The sequence below is a fragment of the Choloepus didactylus genome, chromosome 5 (genome assembly GCF_015220235.1).
Source record: "Choloepus didactylus isolate mChoDid1 chromosome 5, mChoDid1.pri, whole genome shotgun sequence".
Lineage (NCBI taxonomy): Eukaryota > Metazoa > Chordata > Mammalia > Pilosa > Megalonychidae > Choloepus > Choloepus didactylus.
In genome coordinates this window covers 131,730,818-131,750,509 of record NC_051311.1, presented here as the reverse complement: position 1 = coordinate 131,750,509, position 19,692 = coordinate 131,730,818, and the positions used below count along the sequence as shown (strand labels likewise).

The window sequence follows — 19,692 nt, the reverse complement described above, 5'->3', positions numbered from 1 at the left end:
TGGGGATAAGCTAGAAATACATGACTGAATTTTTATCTCATTTACTTTTATGCTAATCTATTCCTCCTTTGATTGTTGATATATATCAAGAATTATACTTAAATCTAAAAAAATAGGAAATGTTAATTCTCTGTCTTGAAATTGATGTTCATTGTCTTACCTGTCCTATGTCCTAGTATAAGATAAGAATAAGAAATGCCTACACTCTAGAACAGAGTTGTTTCAAAAACAAAAACATGAAATGGTCAGTGGAGGATTAATTAGTAGGCAACATATTACACAATTTAATTTTCTTCACTTTCATCTATACTAAAACTTCAAAGAGCAAAAATTTCAGGTAAAGCCTAAATTAAGTGCCAAGTTATGGTGGGTACTTTGGACAAAGTTCTCCTACACACTCATCTATCAAATTGTCCTTCAAGATATTTTCCCCATTACAAAATGAGGAACAGCCTCTTATATTATTTCAATTAGTTAAGTGGAGTTCCATACTTCTACTGCCCATTGCATTTTTAAGTGGAATCTAGGATGCTATTCTATAATTTAATTTTCCCTTTGTATTCTTACCTCTCCTTTTTCACAGAAAACCTTTGTGTTGTCCTTTATTCTTAAGTTTCCTTCTAACTGGGCAACAGTAGCAACTGAGGACCCCCTTTGAGCGAGTGAATGGAGCTTTTTGCTGAAAAGAGAAGAAAAGTTTCCACCCACTTCCTGTTTCTACCTTGGCTTTAGAGGCTCAGCTAGTGGGAGTTACCCTAGTTAGCCATGGAATTTAACCAAAGAATTTCTTTTCCTTCTTTATTCATAAATAGTTGCAAAAGAAGTAGCTTATCTAAGTAGGTGTAGTCAAGTAGTGCTGTTAGGGTCACTTGGGGATGGATTGTTCATCCCAGTGAGCCTTTACAGAGCTCATACTGCATGCCCTGCGTTGTGGATGGGTTCCATTGTAAGCACCACACTGTAGGCATAAAAGGCAAACACAAGCAAAGGTACATGAAATGATATTTTTAAAAATATGTAACAGAGAGCACATATTTAAAAGTACGCAAAACAATGCCACCTGAATCTGAAAGTACAGAGGGTGAACTGGCTGTCAACTAGGCTGGTACATTTTTGGCCTGCTTTGGATGGAGAGGGCAACAAGGATAAACAGCATGGTAGAAACAAGGAGAGACCATTCTACTCAGGAGTCATCCTTGATTGCTTCTGCTCACTCATCTTTCCCCCAGCCCCCTACCATGTTCAATTCATTGGCAGACTGTGCCTAGATTGTCTAAAAATAAACCTCACTTCGTTGCCACTTCCCCAGTCTGAGCCATCCCCTCACCGCTAGCCAAGATGATAACAACTGTCCGCCTGCTCCACTTTCTTCCCTAATGTCCATTCTCCACAAAGAAGTAAAACAGAACTTTTGTTCTCTCCCTATGTTCTTGAGTTGAAATCTGAACTCCCTACCAGAGCCTGCTCCCTCCCCAGGCTTGTCTCCTGTCATTGTCTCCTGCTGTGGTTGGCTCCATCTCAACTTTCTGGTGGCAGCCCAAATACCCCTGCTTCAGAGAAGCATCATCCCTGGCCTCTTCTCTAAAACGAGAAGGAACAGTTTTCTGTCATATCTCCACTTGTCCCTTTACTGTCATTTCTCCATTTTGTCCCTTTTTTTCCTGCCAAATTGCTATCTGAAAGTAAAATTATCTGAAACATTTTTCTTATGATGCTATATTTAGCATTGTTCTCTCTCTCTTTTTTAAGCAATTGAACAAGATGAAGAAAACAGTGACAAACATGTAGCTGTGACAGAAGCTGAAGGTGTTTCAGACTCTCAGGTATGGTAAATTCTCTGACGGACCTGTGACGGACTCCCCTGTGTTGAGTGCTGAGACAGAGCAAGTGTTCTCAAATCATATGGGTTTTTAGCTTTCATGTTCTGTTAGTAAAGTCACATTACTGGAGGAAAAGTGCTTATTTTTTATATGAAGGAGTTCCACTTCAAGAAGGGCCCTAAAATGCTAATCATAATTATAATTTGATTCATGGGGGAGGTACAGACAGGGATCATACACTCTCTGTCTCCATTTATCAGAAAAAGCAAGGAAAGTAAGTGAAGAACCAGGAGGAAAGGCCACCCTAGGGCAGCCCATCTCCTGGACATGGCAGGGGAGAGTCAGCTAGCTGATGGCACCAACTGCTGCAGTTTCACTAGCCAGATTTGTGTGATGTTCCATCTACCAAGGATTCTGTGCCACCCCCAGTATCTAAATCTTGGCACAGATGTGCTTTTGGTAGCACCTAACCTCCAAATTCTATTGCAGCATTAGAACTGGACATGCTAGTACTATCAACTTTTAACTTCAAATAAGAGCAGAGTATTTAAAGATTCTTAACCTGGTTGACCAGTTGTGCTTCACCTTTGAAGTTCTAAATCTCTTTATTCTGTCCAGAATAATCACATTAACTTTTTAAGTCAAGATTGCACATATTGTAAAGTTTTAGTAAGTTCATATTAGGTATTGTTTTGCTGTGATAATATTCAAAATGCTGCAATCCACAAGTTCACACTGAAATTTTACTTCAGATTTCCAGGCAAACCTGGGCAGGGATTTCCCAACTCAGTGTATATAGTGCTTTCACTAGGGTTTCTCTATCATTAAATTATTAGAGGGACAAGTGTTTCTAACTTTAAAGTGCTTGTGCCAGTTTGAATGTATTGTGTCCCCCAAATGCCATTATCTTTGTGGTCTTGTGTGGGGCAGACCCTTGGGTGCTGGTTGGATTTGCTTGGAGTGTGCCCTACCCAGCTGTCGGAGATAATTTTGATGAGATGTTCCCATGGAGCCGTGGCCCCACCCATTCGGGGTGGGCCTTGATCGGTGGAGCTATATAAATGAGCTGACTCAAAGAGAGAAAACGGAGTGCAGCTGGGAGTGATGTTTTGAAGAGGAGCAAGCTTGCTAGAGAGGAACGTCCTGGGAGAAGCCGTTTTGAGGCCAGAGCTTTGGAGCAGACGCCAGCTGCCTTCCTAGCTAACAGAGGTTTTCCGGAGGCCATTGGCCATCCTCCGGTGAGGGTACCCAATTGCTGATGTGTTACCTTGGATGCTTTGTGGCCTTAAGACTGTAATTGTGTAGTGAAATAAACCCCCGTTTTATAAAAGCCTATCCATCTCTGGTGTTTTGCATTCTGCAGCATTAGCAAACTAGGACAGTGCTGTTATTCTTTATTTGTTTTGTACTTATTCTGTGGGCAAAAGTCTGTTTTAATGCAATTTTATTTCTCAAAGGGATACACAGATCTTGCCCTCTGGGATTTTGTGACTTTGTTCAGCAACACTGAGATAACCATATGTCTTCACAAGATATAAAGGAGTGAAAACATGAAACCAAATGTGAATGGATAGTTAGATCAGGAACAAGTGCTGTTTAAGTTTGAAAGTCATGAGTTATGTCCACTAGCAGGTGTAATTATGGGTGTTACAGATCTAGACCTTGTGGGGAGGAAGGCAGCTGTCACCCCCTCTGATGTGTCTGGGAAGGTTTGATCTGCTTCCACAGTAGAACCACCAGTTTCACTGGCTTGTTCTGCAGGTCCATGTATACAAATGCTCTGGGAGAACCATCACTAGTCCACGTCATGTCAGGTGAGCTTAAGAAAACTTTCAGAATTTCACCATCAGATACCTAGGCAGAATTCGAAATACATATGTGTGCATATTCATGTGTGTATATATTATGTGCATAATTTACACATAAAATTCATTTATTTGATTTTGATGTATATACATACAACTTATAGAGCACCTATAGGCCAGGCACATGGTACATATTTAACATTATTACAATTTTCCCGCTTGGATAAAAGTTAAGCAAGTTGAATGGAAATTGCCTTGTCCTTCTTTCTCATTACATGGTAAGCTATATTACTGTGGGGGAAATGCCCCTGGACTGTTGAAAACTTTGGGCATATTAAAGGTCAAGACGGTCACTTACCCCAGAGATACTTGACTTTGGGTTATACAGGTTTACCACCTACCAGGGAACTCTAGCTCTCCCCTCATATGTTAGCTCATTCTCCCTTTTCTCTCTAAAAGTCTTTGTTCTGCCTAAGAAACTCCCTGTTTCAATACTGTGAGGTGTGGGCAGAGTGAAGAGGACATTTGGACTTGGGTTTGCAGCCCAGTCCTCCTTCCGCAGCACCCATGCCTTTGGGGAAGTGCCTCAGCCTCTCCAGACCTCTAAGTCCCTGCAGGGCAGCCCCTGCACCTTGGTCACCATGGTGTCCCCCTGTTCTAGCCAGCACCTGGCATGCTTGGTTTTCTTGTCTGTCAGATGGAGATATTATTAGGTTGTTGTGAGGCCGAAATGTAACAACACAAAAAGTCTGCACTCCTGGCATATAGAAGTGTTTCAGTTCATGTTAGGCAGCATCCCATGAAGCTTAAGAGTGCTGCCTCCAGGGCCAGACTGCCCGTTTGTTTCCTGGCTGTGCCACCTTAGCCTTAGGCAAGTTTCTCAGCTCTCCTGTGCCACAGAGCACTTTTCTGTCATAATATTGCAAGTTGACACTTATGCAGCACTTAATACATACTAGCCACTCTTCTAAGCAGTTTGTTTGTTAACATATTTAAACCTCTCAACAAACTCCATCACGTAGATAGTATAATTACCACCATTGTACAGATAAAGAAACATCTGGCAAGTGGTGGGGCCAGGATTTAAACCAAGGTAGTTTGGCTCCAGAGTCCTTGTTTTTAACCACTATGATGAACTGCCTTACTAAAATCTGTAAAGTGGGGCTACATGTTGGGCTGTTTTGAAGACTAAATTAATTAATGCATGTGAAACAGTTACGACAGTGCCTGGCACAGAGTAGACACTCAAAAAGGTTAGCCTCTCTCAGTTGTTATCATTATCCTTGTGATCCTCTATCACATTGCTTTTCAGTTTGAATATTTAAAGTTCCTAACATGGCTGGGATGTTGTATCACTTTCTTTCTGCCATTATGTTGTCGTCACCTACATAAAATCTAATCCCTTCACTCTTCATATAGGACTGAAGAATTAAACAATGTTTATAAAATGTATAGTTTCTTTGACAGGTTCTAGTTTAAGGGTTATGATGAGGTCTTCAATGAGTAACTTATAATGTGTTGAACTTTGGAAATTCTTGCTTCGGTTGGCCATTGAACAATGGATTCCATAATTATTATTTTTTTGTCCCCTATCCCACATTTGAATCAATCATTGTAATATTAAGTGATGATAATTGTTAATTAACAATTAGGCTCTTAAATAACGTTAATAATATTAAATAAGACTCTTAAATAACTCTTCTGCCACTTAGGCATTAATCTTTTATTTTTCAAACCTAGCAGTGTTAAGTAAACTGTTTTAAATTGTCAAATACTTGATGATTGATTTAATACTAACCTAAGTTGGGCTTTTTTTTTTTTTGTATACTGTGAAGCAGGATCGTATTTTAAGCTGTCATAGAAAACAAATGATTCTTTTAAATCCTTTATGCTAGAATTTATTAGAATATGCTTATTCTTTCTCTCTTTGTTTTTATTTCTTTATTATTTTTCAACTTTGCTGTCTTGCCTAGCAGTATGGTCAATAATACATACAGCTCTGAGCTATAATTCCTCTCTGGCCAAAGCAAGATAAAATATTTGTGGCCTCCCTACTTGATCTGAAAGTTCAAGGAATCAAGGCATCAACCCCTTACTTCATCAATTATGTAATTTATAACACTGTGGTTTGAGTTCATCAGAAGGGAAAATGATACATTACTTGTAAGTGTTTTCTGCCTCTTCCCTGCTTCCCAGCATGCTCCGGCAGGCTGTAGTGTAACCTAGTGTGTACACAGGGTGAGTCTATCCAGCAAGTAATGCTACAAAGGAGGAACACCACAGAAATGAGCTTTCCTGAATGTCCATTGCCTTCCCTTACAAATGTGGGGCTGGGCGTCACAGAATGATTTCTGAGGTTCCATGATACCCTGGCATGGGGTCTGAGGCCTGTAACAGTGATGTCTGGGAATTAGTGAACCTGCCTTTTTCATCACATTTTCTATCATGGGCTGTTCTCACCGTGGATGCTTCTTAGTCCTTTCTCCAGTTAACAAAGGGTGTATATGTATGTATGTATGTATAAATATATATATACGCTTGTGTGTGTGTATATATATATATATTTTTCTATCCCAATGAGGGTAAGCTTTTTCATAGTTTTCTTTCTCTTGCCGAAGAAATTTGGGAAAATGAATACATGCTTCCCTAAAATTATTTTCTTTTTAAGTATAAATTGTCTTTCCAGTATTCCTGGAAAAGATCCTTAGTCTTTTCTGTCTGCTTTAGAAATAGGTTGCATGCAACTGAACAATGTAATATATTATCCAAACTCATCAGGTTTTTCTTGTCATTGGACTTTCTGTTTAAAATAGCAAAAAAAAAAAAAAAAAAAAAAATCTCTATTTTTTGAATTTCTACTCAAGTGTTAATATTTAAAAAATTTTTCTACTATGTAGTAATAATAAGAATTTATCTGAATTCCTCAAATTTGTGTAGCATTCTACACATTGCAAAAGTGCTTTCATAAATGGTGGACTCTTTAATCCTAGTTTCCCTTCCCATAATAACAATTTTTGCATGATGTTTTACCTAGATGTTTTAGGGAAGGTGATTTTTAAAGTTAAGATTGCATAGACAATGTTTCCATACATAGAACTTTGCTGTTTCACCTTTTGTCACGTGATGTTTGTTCATTTTTCATCTGTGTGGCCTTTCTTGAGGGAATCCTGGCCAAGATTCATTTTACCACGGTAAGTATGGGCCCACATTTTTTACTCCACTGATGAAGGAAACAGACTTTTCATTTATATTCATAACATTTCTCAAAAACTGAAAATCATATGAATAACCTTAATTATACATTACAGAGATTTTTTCCTTAAGAAAAAGAAGCAGACCTTGAAATAAGGCTCTTAAATAACTCTTTGACACTTAGACATTAATCTTTAATTTTTCAAGCCTAGCAGTGTTAGGTAAACTGTTTATAATGAATTTCACATAGGTAAATTAAATAGAGCAGAAATGTGAAAGTCTAGGTCAAGGGCTGTTAGTTATCTTGCTTCTTCTGCTATGATAAAACTCCTAAAATATATTAATAAATTTGAATTAAATCACTAAATTACGTAGCTGAGAAAGGGACCCCTCAGAGAATATCTGGTTTAGCATGGTGCTTTCAAAGAGGTTGCTTTATAAACCATCTAGGACAAATGGCTGTTTCTCTGGGTTTAAAGTTTTCCAGGGAATGAAGAAGCACCCTTACCCCTCCTGGAAGTTTCTTTATTGATGGTTGTTATGAAATGAGTGCTAGAGAATTGATTATCTTGTGAAAGTGCATCTAGAAATTAGGCAGAAACCAGGAAATCAGGACAGCAGTATTCCTTTTTAAATTATAAGTTGTGAAGTAAATATGAAATTAAGTTCATCTGAAACCTACTTTTAGAAGTAATAGCATTTTGGTGTTTGAAACCTATTTGATTTGTCAAGAACACCCAAATATCTGGTTCTTATAACAATATATCTCTTCATAAAGTAAAAGTCTATACTTAGGATCCAAATCATATGGTAGAAAGCCTGTCTGGAGTTCTTTAAAAACTCAAGTACACACAGAAACCAAAAAATGGTCAAGGCCTCTTAAATTTCCTCTACTCAACCTTACCCTTCTAATGCTGACACTATTATCAGTTGTTAAAAAAAAAAAATGTATGTGGGACACACAGGCAGAAGGAAAGACTATCTCCAAATCATAATCCGTGCAAGCTTAGCCCAGTTGCTTTGAAGGCTGTGCTGGTGAGAACAGGTAACAGGCTCAGTCCCACATGCCAATTTATTTATCACTACACTATTTTTGCCTATGTCCTACCCCTGCCCAGGCCTCGGGCCCACACATATCCCCCCTTGTCCAGGGGGGCCACACTAGGGAACAGAACAACCTCGGGGCTAATCCATCACTCTGTTGTACAGTAATCATGGAGCTGGTCCTGATGATGGCAGATCGTTAGCATCCTCCCTCCACTAGCTGGACAGCACATTATACACTGAGTATGTTATGGAAGGAGAGAGAAGAAATCCTAGGGCCTGCATCCAGAACTCGGAATATGAATACAAATCAGGTAACCAGTGAGGGTTACTGACTCCTGTACTTTTATTGCTGTTAACCCCATGTATTGTGTCGCATGTACATCATCTGAGAAGACAAGTTTAAAGGAAAAGCTGGGAAAACTAGCTAATTTATTTGTATAGTTCTTTTGGCTTCTTAAAATAGGTGTCATGTTACTTCGATTAACATAAAATACATATTTTGTATATATTAATACTTACATTCCTATGGTTTTTTAATCAGTCCCACTTCTAAAGATTGCATTTTAAAAATTTGTTTAGTTTGAGCCAAAGGTTTTTATGTTATAAACTGTAGGAACATTTAATAAATTCCCTCAGCCTTTCAGATTACTTAAGGACATTTTTTTTTCCTGAAATGTTATTTCAGTAGAATTGTCTTACAAAATATTTTTTTCCTTCCCCAAACATGGTTTTTTTGTTTCTTATTCTGTTCTTTCCAATTCAGCTAAGAGCTACTAGCATGTTATATACTGTTAGGAAATAAGAAGGTCTATATGAATGAATCTTCTAGATAACTGAAACTTACTAGTGTCAAAAACATTTAAAGGATCTTACTCGTTTGTGAGTAGAAATTTCCCCAAATAGTTGCCTCATCTTCTTAGCTTAAAGGAGGATAGCCAACCCCAGGGATCCTCTTCTACCCTCCCTACTATTGATTAAAAGCAGAGCATCTTTCTGATCAGCCTGTATATTTAGCCTTCTCTGAGGCAAAGGGCTCCATTAACATCCTGACAAACGGAAATGTGTCCTAAGGAGGTTGGCTAACATAGTAAAAGAATCTAAAAATAAAATAATGTGGCCTTAGTCATGCTTGAAAATCTTACTTCATCCCTAGTCCAGTCTCTGCTCTTAGATCAGGAGTTGACAAACCGTGACCCCCAGGAGAAATCTGTCCCACCTCCTGTTTTTGTAAATAGCGTGTTATTGGAACACAGCTACTCTCATTCATTTACGGATTGTCTCTGGTTGCTTTTGCGCTACAACAGCAGAACTGAGTCGATGTGACAGAGGCACACTTCTCCCCACGGTTCTGACTATCAGCTAATAACTTGACTTCTTATTTTTGTGGAAAATAGAAGTCTTCAGAAAAGAATTTCCGCAAGTTCCAGCACCAGATATGTCAACCTTCCTGCATAAGTACCCCTGTACTTCACCTTCCCTCCTGTTACACTGAATGAAATAGTCACGTCCATGTTTCCATCTGAGTGTAGATCTTAACCTCACTTTCATACTCAGACATTACTCCTGAAAATGTCCCTTCTCCCTCCTGCATCATCAAATTTCCCTCTCTGCTATATGATTTCTAATAAAGATGCAAATAGATGGTCATATCCCTCATCTTAAAACAAACAAACAAGCAGAACTCCCTTTGGGACATCACTCTTCAACTAGCACCTCATTTCTTTTATATCAGAACTCTTCAAATGAGTTGTCTTCCATTCTCTTTTGAAACCAAGCTAACCAGACTTTTGTCTCTACCACTCCAATAAAAATGTGATTTTCAAAATCACCAATTACTTCTGCTTTGTCAAATTCAGTATCAACTATTTCAAGCCCAATTCATTTGACACTTCTGCAGGATATGACACGATTTTTCACTTGTCCTCCTTGCAACATCTTCTTCATTACTCTCCAGGTTCTCCTTCTAGTCACAAGCCACCCCTTCTTAGTCTCCTTTTCTGATCTCTCCTCATCTTCCCACTATCTAAACATTAAACTCAGTTCCTGGATTTCTTTTCTTTTCTATTTACCTCATTACACTGGGAAGCTTATTCGTTCTCTGGATATAAATACCATCTACACAGTGATGACTCTCAGACTCATATCTCCAGCTTGGACTCCTCCCCTGACCTCCAGCCTGCAAACCCAGCACCTCCATCTGAACGTCTAGTAGGCATCTTCCTTCCCAAACCTTCTCCTCCAGCCTTCCCACTCATAGTATACAGCAGCTCCATCCTTCCAGTTGCTCAAGCCAAATACTTTAGAATCTGCTGGTTCTACCCTTTAAATGCCTCCATATTCTAACCACTTCCCATCGTCTCCGACACTACTACTTCTGAGCTACCGCCATGTCTCATCTGGAGACCAGTCTCCTAACTGGTCTGTAAGCTTCCACTATTGCCCTCTGCTCAACTGTGTTTTCTCAACCCAGAAGTCAGAATGATATTGTTAAAATGTAAGCCAGACAAGGCCTGTCCTCTGTTCAGAACCTTCCAAATGATTCCCAATCTTTCTAAGGATAAAAATACAAAGCCCCTCTAAAGCCTGTAAGGGAACTCCATGGTCTGGTTCCATATCACCTCTCTGACCAGCTCTGCCTGTCTCCCCCTGGCCAGCTCTGCTCTAGCCATGCTGTCCTCTTTGCTTTTCCTTGAATATGCCAAACACAGCCAAACCTCAGGAACCTTGTGCTCGCTGTTCTTCTGCCTAGAACATTCTCCCTCTGAATATCTGCATCATCTCTTCCTTACTTCCTTTAAGTCTCTACTCAAAGGCCATCTTACTGAAAATCTTCCACTTCCAATCATTTCTCTGTCCCTTCACCCTGCCTTTTTGTCGTTCTGATCACATATTGCCACCTGTTTTTCATATCTATTTGTTATGTAGTCTTCGTTCCCTATTGAATGTAAGCATCATGTCATGAGGGACTCTGTTTTTGCAGGCATTGTTTACTACTATATCCCCAGAACCTAGAGCAGGCCTTGGCACATAGTGTTTGCTCAAGTAAAGTCTGTTGAATGAAAATAATTGAAGAAACTAGGGTTTTATATCTAGAAAATACTAAAAGGGGGTATTCTGGTTTGCTAAGGCTGCCATTAAGAAAAATACCAGAAATGGATTGGCTTTTATAAAGGGGGTTTATTTGGTTACAAGTTTACAGTCTGAAGGCCATGAAAATGTCCAAATTATGGCATCAAAACAAGTATACCTTCAGCGAAGGAAGGCCAATGGTGTTCAGAAAACCCGTTAGCTGGGAAAGCACATGGTTGGTGTCTGCTTGCTCCCAGGTTGCGTTTCAAAATGTCATTCTCCAAAATGTCTCTGCATCAGCTTCTTGGGGCAAACTCTGGACTGGAATCTCCAAAGCATCAGCAAAAGTTCACTTTCAACAGCCGTCTCCAAAATGTCTCTCTAAGCTGCAGCACTGAGTTCTTTCTGTCTGAGCTCTTGTATGGCTCCAGTGATTTAATTAAGACCCACGCTGAATGGGCAGGGTCACTCCTTCATGGAAAGAATCTAATCAAAGGTATTACCCACAGTTGGGTGGGTCACATCTCCATGGAAACAACCTAATCCAAAGATTCCAACTTAACACTAATATGTCTGCCCCCACAAGATCTCATTAAAGAACATGGCTTTTTGGAGGACATAATACATCCAAACCAGCACAGGAGAATATGTTAAATTCTGATACTTAAATATTTGAAAAGTTGTCAGAGTGAAAAGGAACAGACCTAATTTCAGTGACTTTAAAAGGCAAAACTAGTACTCGGGTTGAAGTTAAATGGTTTTGGAGTTTTGTCCACTGTGATAATGGACTTTAACAATTTTGGTTCTCCAACAGTGAATGGGCTATCTTAAAATAAACTAAGATCCCTGCCAAAGGAAACTTGAGACAGGAACGGGGAGACCCCTTGTTAGGGATGTCACATACTGACTTTGGTACAGGAATTACACTTGCCGTCCTTGGGAAGTCTGTGATTTGGGCCATTTCAAGGACTTTTTGTTTGTTTCTTTCCTGGCTTTTGGAGAAACTGGTAGAAAAGGAGATGTCACTGCCCTTGGGAATAAAGATTTAGTTGTTGCTTTGCATGGGTGGTGACAGTTCTCTCTGATACCTTCTCAACAACATGGGTATCTTTAGCACAAACCATTAAGGCCAGGAAGCTTTGGTTCACTTGCTGGCCCTTCATCATGTTTGGTCATGTTGAACTCCTTAAGTGGTATTGGGTAAAACATAGTTTTAACTGTTCCTGCCAAGTGAAACTTCAGATTTCTTTTTTAGAGCAAGCCCTGATATATCAGTTTGAACCCTTTTAGAAAGAATGTAAGCAGAAACACATCACAATTTGTATGTTAGATTGAACATATTTTATTCTAATCCAATATCCTAGATCCCCCTGCCTCCCATTATTATTAATTATTCCCCTCCCTCTTATTAATATTAAGGTGCTTTGGCCTAATTTTAAAATGGTTTATAGATCATTTTCAAACCTTGATGAATGAAATTTTCAGCTTTTATTCCTGTCTTATTTTTAATAAAGTTTTTCACTATATCATATGCAAAATTTGCATATTTCACTAATGCCCCATAGTCATTTTCCAGTTGTGAAAAAGAAAATGGAATTCATATATGGAATGACATGGTAGAGCTGAAGAATTAGGAGGGTCTGTAGTGTTATTTTTAGGACTCTGTATCACTTCACCCTTTCTGCCAGAGTGGTTCCTGGCTAACTTTCCCATGAGTTTTTAACCTCTTGCTAGGCTTTGCTTATGTAACAGGAAACAGGCTGTCAGGAACAAACAAATAGTGGCATATCAGGCACACACTGAGCAAATGATTTAGTTTGCTCTGCTCTTCATTCTCAACTGATAAGGGATCGCTGCCTTATAAGACTTTTGGTGCAGCATTCCTAGATTAAAATAATATAATTTCAATTTTGGAAAGGTGAAACATTTTACAAAGACCATGATTTAATCCCGGCATCAGAAAAGATGAGCTTATTATAAGGTGAACTTTGCAGTGGTGTCATGTCCTGGGACTGTGGATTTAAGTATATCTTCGCTTTTTCTCCAACTCTTAAGGCGGGGGTGATGTGCAAGCTGCAAGAGAGAGATGATATCGGACGAATTGAACTGGTCCAGAAGCTAGCAAGAGAAAACTGTCAGTTTTTGCAGACGGACAAAAGAGAACAAGAGAAGTCTGAGCACGTAAGCCCTTTACCTCTTGGGGATGCAGGTTTGAAGGGGTAGAAAATGTTTCTGCCTGGCTGTGTGTTTGAGGGAAACAATATTTTCTTTTAAATTCTTAAAGTTTTTTGTTTTCATTTCTGTAAAAATGAAGGCACTCATAGCTCTAAGCCAAAGGTCTATGACAGTGGATTTATAAGAGACCTTTTTGAAATATAGGCACACAGTTAAGCAAAGAGGAATGCATCTCTACTTATGATCCTGATTTAATGGCTTTCAAGTTTAACTTTGGAAGTTTAGCCCCATCAGATATTTGGAGAATATAAATTTTGAGAGAAAATTCCTATGTACAGTTATGTTTAGGATGGTGTTGGCTCTAGCTGCCAAGCGAATGTATCCTAAGTCACTAGAAATAGGTAAGAACAGAACAGATTATAGACACTGTCACCAAGTGGGAGGGTCAGAAAGGAGTTTTCCAGTATCTTATGAAAGCTTATGTTCCAACAAGAGACATATTGTTTGGGTGTAGTAAAACTGGAAAAAAGGGACACTGCTCATTTCTTCTGAAAGCAGTTATTCAGATTGAGTCTTAGAACTGAGAATGCTGCGGTCATGCTGGGAAGACAATGGGACCACTTTCTTCTGCTGCACATTGTTGTCTGTTTATTTTTTGTTGTTGTTTGTAAGATTTCACTCTCAGTGCTGAACTATCCAGGATTGCTCATGAAGAGGAAAATTCCTCAGTACTTATAAACATGTCTTTCTCTGAGTTTAATTTTTCCTTGTAATTTTATTGCCAACCCTTTCCAAGGGGGAAAAAGTTGCTTCATGTTTTTTTCCACTCCAAGCACATCAATACAAATGACAGGGTTTTACTGAACAGGAAAGGAGGTGAGATGGAGGATAGCATGCTGTTCAGTTTAATAACCCAACACATCTCTAGCAGTGAGACATTCAAATGTGACAATTGGTGTCTCAAGGGGGAAAATAATTAAGCAGTTTCAAAGCCTCCTAATTGAACTACTTCAGGGGTGACTATTGACTTTCATTGTGGGTAGAGGTCTCAGGAGCCTTCACTTGCTGTGCACTATTGAAAATTTGGGGGGCCTGCTCAAGTAGTTCAAAGCACACTGAAGGTTGACTATATCAAAGACTGACTCCTGACGTCTGCAGTGTCCTTAGGGTATTTGAGAACCCTAAGTGTATGGCTTAAATTTCTCAAAACAATATTCCTTTTGATTCACTTTAATTAGAAGAGCAACAGTTTTCATATGCCACATTTTGTTGATTCCAAGATGCACATTTCCTCCACATGTTAACATATCTGAAATTGAGATGATCTTAACAAATGATGACATGAAAACGTGTCATAGTTTAATTGTGACCATTTTTCTTTTCTAGTGATCCGTATAATAAATGATGTATCTTAACAATTGAGTGCATATTAGATTCAATGAACCAGTAACAACTTGAAGTAGGGTAAGATCTTTCAAAATTGAACAGACGGTAGGGTACCTCTTCATCACAATGGTTAGAAATCATCAGCCTTAGGCCACAAATATCTTTAGTCCATTCCAGGATATTATAAATAATTACATCTAGTGCGAATACCCTTCAGATATGTAACTAGAGAAATCTGAGCATGGCACTGATAATTGTAAAGACTTTTAACATGAGACAGAAATTTAGTGGTAGAAGGTTTGCAACTTAGCTATGGTTTACTTACTCTCCTTTGCTTTTAGACCTTTGTTTAAAGTCTCTAAAGTGAATGCTGATTTTTTAAAATTTTTATCTCGATATCATAAAGATAGATGCATTAACAACTCTAAAATGTTTATGCTTCTTAGAGGAAAGATGGTGTGTAAATGAACATTAGAATTATGATTTTTTCCAAGGAGACTTTCCAGTAAGGAAAGTCCACTAAGACTTTCCTTAGTGATGTCGTAAATATAAATTCAGCTATTCTGTGACCTCCCCTCATCAGGATGATGCCAGTTGAACCTATTAACCCTCAAGGCCAATATTGACACGGGCGTGTGCTCCAAAACAAAGTATCCAATACTAGATGCTTACACTTTTTACAGTCAGTTTATTAGGAATAAAAATCATCTAACAGATTTTTTAATATTTTATGTCCTAATCTTTTAATGTATCTGTACCTTTGGATTGTACATTAAGTGCACAGTGTTCCTGAGATTGATGAAGTGTTTTCGTTATCCCTGCCCTTGCTTTCTTTCAATAGCAGTTATCTGCTCTTGTTCATGGAAGCTCAGTTATGACACACAGCATGTACAAAGGAAACTGTAGTTTACTTAACATACTCCTCGGTCTGTGGGTTTCCTTTTCTTGTTACAATAATAATGACCAGACCCTGGAGTTACATGGAGTTCCTTTCTTTTCTGATTTTAAGGGCCTCACCTACCTCATTTCCCATTCCTGGGCCAAAACTAGTTAAGTAGACTGGTAAAATTTGAGTTAGAGTCCAAGTTGCCTATTTTTATTGAACTACATTGCTTCTCTCATTCTAAAGTGCCACATGCCATTTTATATGTATGTACCAAAATGAGCAAGTTATCTTGAAGGGGCTACTGTTTAGGGAAAATATGAATTTGTTAGAATAAAGCTCTGGTTGGTACATGTCGTTACAAATCAAAGGGGTTTACAGCTTTCTGAGTAGGCATTTCTAATATTTCTTAAACTGGTAAATGCCATAATTATAAATTCATGCAATCAGAGAAACACCGCAGCTCTGTGCTTTTGCCAAAGTGTTTCTGAAATTAAAAAGTTAAATGTATAATTATCTAAAGTTTCTCAGAAAGCACTCAGCTTTTCTGTTTTCTTTTAAATAGCTATAGGCAAAATTAACCTATACTTATTCCTAAGTGCTAAAAAATTAATACATGGAGGCTTTAGTTTTTCTAAGCATTATGATAGTGGAGTTAACATTTAGTCATTAATTCCACTTCGTAGACATTGCATTTGCTTGGTCTTAAGTCTGTAATTTGATCCACAGAGGAAAGGGCACGTGTTACCAATGGGGACTTTTGAGTATGACGTTGAAGAATGCCTAATGGTCATAGAGAAGAACCGCACAGGGCAGAGCATTTCAGGCCGAGGGGCTAAGAGAAAGATATATTACTAGAAAATGGGGTGACTCATGGGGAAAGGTGGGGGCATACTGGAAGGAAGGCTAGAATTCATAGTGAAAGATCTGGTAAGCCACAGTAAGGAGTTCAGACTTGTCTTTCTGACAAAGGCGAGCAGTCAAAGAAGGGAAGTGGCATAATCAGATATGGTCTTCCTGAGATCTCTCTGGCATTGGTTTAGAGGAAGAAGTGAGTGTGGAAGAGAGAGAGGCATTGGCAAGAACCCTTAGAAAGCTATTACAGCAGGTGAGAGATGTAAGCTTGCACCTGGTGGTGACTGTGGGGAACAAAGAAAGGGAAAGATGTTGAGAGGCAGTTAGAAGGTAAAATTGGCAGAAGTTGAAGATTGCTTAATGGGGGAATGTGTGTGCTATTTTATTTTAAGCAATTTTGAATTTTTATTGAGGTTTCTTTGGACAGTGGTAGACGTAAGAATGTTTTGTTTTTCACTGAAATGGATTGTCACCTTGGCCAAAAAGCTACAAATTTACCTTCATTTTTTTTTTTTTTCCCTGCAGTATGTTTTGGGTGTCCAAAATAATGTACCAGAGCACACAGTGTTTTATCTCATGAACAAATTGTTAGATAGGGGTTCTGACCAACAGCATAGGAACTACACAAACTTTTCTTTCAGACCACCTCCTTTCAAAACACCTTGATCAGAGAGACTCTCTGGTAGCCCCATGAGTTTCTTTGGGCCAAAGCTTTGGCATTTGCTGCAGTGATTTGTGTGCATTCTTCAGAATTGACCCTGATTTTAGGGATGCTCTCCTGACCTATATAATCTGAGTTGGTGCTATTAGACGGTTATTCTAGAATACTCTCCATAATTCATTCATTCCATAAACTTTCATTGAAGCTGATGTTGTAGAGGACCTGGAATAACTATGAGTGGCCCTCAAAGAGTATAGTGCAATTGTGTAGAAAAGACATTGACAGAAATAACTAACTGAGTTACAGGGAGGCAGTGAGCAGAATACCAAGAGAGACACAGAGGAGTTAGAAGAAGAAATTTATATCTGGAGAACAAGATTATTTCTTATGAAGAAGATAGAGTTTGACCTGGACCTTAAAGTAGATTTTAGACTGGATTTAAATAATTCAAAATAGAAGAAAAACATTCCTTGTGGGAAGAGTAGCATTAAAAAGCTCACAGAGATGTCAGGATACAAGACGTTTTTCGGAAGTCCTAAGCCATTTGATGTCCCCAGAGGACCAAAAGTGGGGGGTGAGGTGATAACAAGACAGGGAGGAAGAGCTTCTGAGAAAAAAGGTTGGGACCAGACTGTGGAGGATGTTGAAGGCTGAGAAGTTTTACTTCATTCTAGAGCTAATGAGGAGCCATTGATGATTTGGTTTTGTTAGTTTTTATCAGAAAGGATGCTGCGGGGAGCCTTACGTGAGGTAGGTGGTACTGTCTCATTCTGACAGATGAGAAAGCAGAGGCTGATGACTGGTTTAGCAGAAGTGGGCTGACGGTGAACCTGAGTTTGACTGCCTCAGGAGCATATCATCTGTCAGGAGTCCCCACTGGAGGGGGGACTGGCTGGAGAAAGGGAAGCCAAGATGATGAGAATCACGAGTGTCCTGAGGAGGAGGGAATGGACTCGGAAGACAACCCTGGGGAGGGGGGAAATGATTCTGTACTGAAGGGATGGTGAAGAGAGAAAAAAGAAAAGGAAATGCTGAGGTGCTCACTTTGTTTGAATCCCAACTTAGATTTCAGAATTTTATAAACTGTTCACATTTTAGTTACAGTGAAATAGTTGCATTGAAGTATTTGTCCAGATGATGGGTTCTATTTTTCTGGAATACGATGGCAGTATTTAGCAGAAAACCAAAACTCTGTTTTTCCTGAAATACAGCTTATGCTTTGCAGTGTATTAAAGTGTAGATTAGAAACATCAACAACAGCTCCTAAACTGACTTCTAAAATCCCACCTGCAGAAATAAGGATCTGTAAAGTGCATGTGAAAACTGTGTTCAGCAGTAATTTCCCAAGGGACCCTGTCTGTAGCCCTCTTACTTCCCACCAGTTTTCTTTGGTCATTTCTTTTGTTAAGTCTGGGGAGCCACCCTACTTCCTTCCCCTTTTCTAATTCACCCATGAACTATGGGTGGGAAGGGGATTTTGCACATTCTGGAATTGAATCTTGGCATTCATTTCTGCTGCTGGGGTAGGGTCCCTATCACTCAACCTCAACCGGAATTTCCTTTTCCCTGTTTCCTGCAGCCTCATCCTGGAATTCTGCCTGCGTCAAAAGGCTCATTGCTCAAGAACTACTAGGGGAGAAGTGGTTTGGAGTGTTCTGGCTACTGTCACTCTTATTTTACATATTAAAAGTGGCTCTCTAGCTTTCCCAACTTTCATTTGGTCTATTTCTTTGTTTTAAAAAAAAAGACAAAACAAGCCAAAAAAAAACAAAAAATGCTGTCAAATGTAAATGTTAAATGCCTCGTTTTTATTCTATATGAAATACAAAAAGGAAAAGAGGCTTTAGCATACTGTATTCAAATCCATATTATACATCCAAACTTGTAAAGTTAAAAGCAGTTTGGCTTATTTGAAGTTTACGAGTAATTTAGTTTAACCAAGAAACTAAAGATAAATAGAATTTTATAATATTTTTGCATAATAATGAAAGTCAGAATTCAGATGGAACAAGCAATTCATAATACACTGAATTTGTCCATCTATAAACTGAGAAATCACCACGGTTAAACTATGCTATTTTTTTTTACCGAAAGAAAATCCTGACTTTGTGTTACTTTTGTGCTAAAGCACCTTGTCATATGAAATAGACTTCCTTGAGTGAATTGTTTTAGTCAGTTTTTAATCAGGATTAATTTGGCTACATGAGTAACACAAAAGTGGTAGGAGACAGTTCTTGCCTCCAAGAATTTTACAACCTGGCTGGGGAAAGAATTTACACATGGAAAACGAGTAACCATTCAAGACAGCATTTAACCAAGTGGCTACATGATTTCACAGGTGTTCTGAGATAGGGAACTAGGACTGTTAAGCACATTTCACAATGGCAGCAAACCATGTTCTTCTCATGTATTCAATAGCCAGGTTTACAAGTTTGGTTCACTCTGTGTGCTCTTTATATTCTGGGTTTTGTTTTCTTTTCCTCCCGAAAAATGGCACCTCGGCTGCCAGGGCGTCAGTGATGCAAGCACGCTGTCTGGGGGAGCCATCTGCTCATTAGCTGTATTTTTAGGTTTTCACAAGAAGCCCACTGCAAGTCCCAACAGCTTTAAAAATTAATTTCAGCATTTTTAAGAGAGAGGAATTTGCCATTATGCTATTTGTTTATTTTTCTGCAAACATTCAAGAAGGCCCAATTAAGAAAACTGATACCGGTTCAGTAAGTTTGATTTACTGAACTCATGTTTATCAGTGGATCTTTTCTGCTGTACAGATGCTGTTCTCTAGGTTTATTAGGTTCT

At 38.8% G+C, this 19,692-nt stretch overlaps 1 protein-coding gene across 5 annotated transcripts in view; it reads left to right on the top strand.

Moving 5' to 3' along the window:
• RAPGEF5 (Rap guanine nucleotide exchange factor 5) overlaps positions 1–19,692 on the top strand; it is a 271,773-nt gene that overhangs the window by 150,089 nt on the left and 101,992 nt on the right. For all 5 annotated transcript variants that reach the window (XM_037836879.1, XM_037836878.1, XM_037836876.1 and 2 more), the window contains exons 8-9: positions 1,750–1,823; positions 12,989–13,114. In XM_037836879.1, the coding sequence (XP_037692807.1) occupies positions 1,750–1,823; positions 12,989–13,114 (200 nt within the window). The remainder of the gene's footprint in view (positions 1–1,749; positions 1,824–12,988; positions 13,115–19,692) is intronic.